Below are 4,353 nucleotides of genomic sequence, written 5' to 3'. Positions count from 1 at the left end.
CTCCGAAATTTTGAAATATTGTGAATATAGGGCACAACGCAACACCTTCAAAATATATAGTAGATGATAATAAGTAGTAGTCGAGAACAAAACTTTATTGTTAATGAGAAGTTCTTATTAAAAAAAAGCATTACAAAGACTTACTTTATTATTTAGTAAAATATCAGCTTTGATAGTTTAAACAACATTGTTTCTTCAAATATTTTCAAATATTAGAATATTACAGTAATTGATTGGAGTATTAGTCAAACAATTATTTTCTTTGAAAAATAAATATTTACTAATTTTAAAAAAATAAAAATAAATGCACTCTTCTTTGTATTTCGAGCCTCTTTGTTTTGATGGAGCCGGATGTAATAAATATTATGGAATGAACATTAAAAATTCGTTTATTTTAAATTCGATAAGTATTCCAGCAATTATTATTTGGAAAGTACCAACCCCCCTTTTCGGAGAAAAAAGTTTTCACCCTTTTAATCCCACAACATGTGCTCCTCCATATAAGAAGCCATTTTTTCCCACTACTCTTCTGCCTCTCTCTCTCTGGTTTCTCCAAAGAAAACCTCCATTTGTAGATCCATAATGTAGTTCACATCAAGATGGGAAGAAGAACAGACAGAAACCCTAAATCTTACACTCTCCCTTCTTCCCCTACTCACTCCTCTTCTTCTTCAGATTTCGAGTTCACCATTGCCCTTTCTCCACGTAGTCGCAAGTTTTCCACAAACCAATGTCCTGCTGACGAGCTTTTCTACAAAGGCCAACTCCTTCCCCTTCACCAATCTCCGCGCTTGTCTATGGTTCGTACTCTTCTTCTCGCTTCGTCTTCGACCTCTTCCTCCTCTGATACCACGACTATTGCTTCCCGTGACTCCACGGGCAGCAGTAGTTCCAATGATTCCCAATATTCCTACTCTAGTGGCGACCTCGTCCTCCTCCCTGAAGGATGTGACTCCTCCCGCCCTAGCTCCGTCACGGAGGAGGACGAGTTCAAGCGCCTTAAAAACTCAATAGGCATTCCTTGCACCTCCATCAAGAAAGGTAACAAGTACTTGAATTTCTCACTGTCGAGATTTTCTTCTGTGTTCCGCAAAGAATCCAAGAATCAAAAGAATGATTCAGATGTGATCTTGGGACCTCTGCCTGCTCAGACGACCACGTCCTCGTCTTCTGTGAGACGCATGAGTACATCAGCTAGAGAAGTCATTCGTAAGTATTTGAAAAAAGTTAAGCCTTTATACGAGAAGTTATCCCAAAAGCCGTCTGAGAAAATGATGGTATCGTCAAATACTGCAACATTATGCATGAAATCTCAAGATGGGTTTTTGAAAAGCAGAGAAAATTGTTATTCTTCTATTCAGAGCTCTATTAAAGAAAATACCCAAAATCCAACAATTTCGCAATCTTTTTCTGGGAATTTGAGGTATCCAAGGAGGAGAAGCTACGTGTCAAGCTGTCCTTCCTCGATAAGATCATCACCAAGCCATTCTGGGGTCCTCAGTAGAAGTGGGTTCACAACTCCGACTAACAAGACGATGACAGGTGGAATTTGTTCATCAGATTCGTCAACAATGGAGGAGTTACAAAATGCAATTCAAGGTGCAATTGCACACTGCAAGAATTCCATGCTTCAGAATCTGAACACTAGTTCTTAATAAAATTTGGTCAGTTATGAAATTTAACAAATTTTTAGTGTTGTTTTTAAGGTAAATAAGAAAAGAAAAGAAAGAAAAAGATCAAGAATATTTGTGTTTGCTAGATAGCTATTGGATCTAAAGGTTATTTTATTTTATTTAGCGGGTTATTTGACTGAGGAAGACGAGGATTTAACCTTTTGTGTTTTTTACCTTTTGTTTCATAGTTTAACCTAGCCGTTGCGTCTTGATCGAAGTTTTAGTGAGTTGCATGTGATGTTATTAATGGATCACTCATTTGGATTCTTCTCTTCTCTGTTTTGTTCCATTGAAATTTGGAGTGCCTTGGAATTTGTACTTCGTAGTTTGTCTTCTACTCTCTCTCTCCGCCATATTTTATGTGGAATCTGAGAGTACTTATTATTTTTACAATTCTTATGACTATCTAGTTTTATGTTTTTTATTTTGGATTTACGTTTTTATGACTTAATCTAACGGTACTATTTAAAGTTTAAATAGTAGTACTAATAGCATGTTTGGCCCAAAGTTTATTTTTGGCCAAAAATACTTTTGACCAAAAATTGAGGTATTTGGCCTAGCTTTTGGAAGGAAAAAAAATGCTTTTAAAAGAAGCAGAAGCAGTTTTGGAGAAGCAGAAAAAAGTAATTTTTCTTCAAAAGTATTTTTTTGAGAAGCACTTTTGAGAAAAATATACTTAGAAGTAGTTTTTTAAAGATTGGTCAAACACTAATTGCTGCTCAGAAGTGCTTTTCAAATTAATTAATCAAACACAAACTGCTTCTCACCAAAAGTATTTCTGAGAAAAATACTTTTGAAAAAAAATACATTCTCAAAATAAGCTAATTTTTGCAGTTTCGCCGAACAAGGTATAAGTTTCGTTTGAAATTTAAGGAAGTAAAGGTACGTATTAATGAGCTTTGTAAGTATATGAGAATCTTCCACGTGCCCGTTTAGGGAAATTAAGTGTAGTTTCAGTCTTCTCAGCTGGTTGGACATACGGCCGGTGACATTTATTATGGGAAGCAACTTTGAAGCTTCCACGGTTTGAATTAGAAATTTATTCAAACTAGAAATAAAAAACTTGGACTAGCTAGTCAACTTTAAAAAATGTCCCTTTTCCCCTTAATTCTGATTTTATTGTTCACAAGGCTTGAATTAATTCATATTATGGAAAGTTTTATCGTACGACTTGTGATTTCAAATGCAAGAGTCATATGTTGACCAAAAAAGCAAAAAGTCTTTAACAGACTGGCCGAACCAAAAGGTCTTCTAGTTCTAGTTATGGCTGTCCAACGGGACAGAACAAGACGGGACGAGACCAAATTAACGGGACGGGACGGAACGGGACGACATTTAAACGGGATGGAGACGGGACGGGACAAAACAGTACAGGACAAACGGGACAAAACGTTCGTCCCATCCCGTCCCGCTAACAAACGGGATGGGACGGGATGGGACGGGACGAAACGTGACGGGTTCATGGGCCTTAAGTGTATTTTTTTTTTAACAAAACGTCTAGTTTTTGAAATTTACTATGTATTTAAAGTTTGCAACGGCTAGATTTTTGACTTTTTTAATTAACTTAAATATTACTATGTTAAAATGAAAATTAGAAAACTAAGTAAAGAATTATAAAATATTAAAATAAAAGACTTGTAATGAAATATTCTAGTAATTATAAATTTATAATAGAGTTATAATTTATTTAATATAGTTTCAAAGTATTAACTATTAAGTAACTAAGACAATTCATAAATAAAATTCAACGCTTAGAGCCTTTTATTTTATTAGTAGAACTTTCAAATCTCAAATACAACTATAATTCTTTTGAAAAGTACCTAATCTACGCAGCCACCTTCTAGGAAGGGTTCTGTTTGAACTAGGCCTCTTAGTAGCCAATTACAAATTATCATACTAATATTTGTAAGCTCCTATATAGCTTCTTTGTAACTTATCAATAATATCTCTCGGACATTCTGCTGGAATTGGCAATGTTGATTGATGTTCCATGAGCTCCATGCCGTCATCGCTCCCAGTGGTTAGTATCTCATTGTATTCTTCTTCTTCCCTAGTGGTTAATTTTTCAAAACCAAGATTTCTTCTTTCTGCATTAATCCAATCTCTGAATAATACGGAAATCTCTAGACTGTCCTCCGCTAATGAATGTCTATGATCTCCAATTTGAAATCTTGCCGCGCTAAAAGCACTCTCCGATGCTACTGATGATGCCTGAATAGCCAGGGTATCTCGGACCATAATTGAAAGTGTTGGAAAAGCCTTGCCACGCTCCCTCCACCATGACAAAAGTTGTTCCTTGCCTTCTTCGTCTTTAATATTTTCCAATCCTTGATTAAGATAAGAATCAAGTTCATCATCAATAGAGGAATCAAAACCTGTTATATCATCCATATCTTCCCATAAAACTTCTGCTCTAGACTTAGAAGTAGAAGGAGCAGTTTCACAACCAGTTGTATCCATAGATTTATATTTATCAAACATTGATCTAGCATAAGAATATATGCTAGCTTGGCAGTTTTCGAGAGATGGTTGTTCATTTTCTTGAATTTCTAAATTCTCATAAATTTTACGAACAAGTCCCTTTGCACCTCTTAGTTTTAAAGATGGGTTAAGTAGAGTAGAAATTAAATAAACTTCGGGAATAAGGAAAAAATACTTTTTAAATTTGAAAATCATTTCT

At 35.2% G+C, this 4,353-nt stretch overlaps 1 protein-coding gene across 1 annotated transcript; it reads left to right on the top strand.

Annotated features, from left to right (window-relative positions):
- The first annotated feature begins 496 nt into the window (after positions 1 to 496).
- Positions 497 to 1,943, top strand: LOC104236190 (probable membrane-associated kinase regulator 1). The gene has a single exon (XM_009790070.2). It carries the CDS (start codon positions 600 to 602, stop codon positions 1,653 to 1,655), a length of 1,056 nt encoding a protein of 351 aa, XP_009788372.1. The 5' UTR covers positions 497 to 599; the 3' UTR covers positions 1,656 to 1,943.
- The last annotated feature ends 2,410 nt before the right edge of the window (positions 1,944 to 4,353 follow it).

The sequence above is a fragment of the Nicotiana sylvestris genome, chromosome 1 (assembly GCF_000393655.2).
Source record: "Nicotiana sylvestris chromosome 1, ASM39365v2, whole genome shotgun sequence".
Taxonomy (NCBI): domain Eukaryota; kingdom Viridiplantae; phylum Streptophyta; class Magnoliopsida; order Solanales; family Solanaceae; genus Nicotiana; species Nicotiana sylvestris.
This window is presented reverse-complemented; position numbering and strand designations above follow the sequence as displayed.

Bases quoted from the DNA above. Each gene is read 5' to 3' on its own strand.
- LOC104236190 (XM_009790070.2), top strand. From the start codon at position 600: ATGGGAAGAAGAACAGACAGAAACCCTAAATCTTACACTCTCCCTTCT.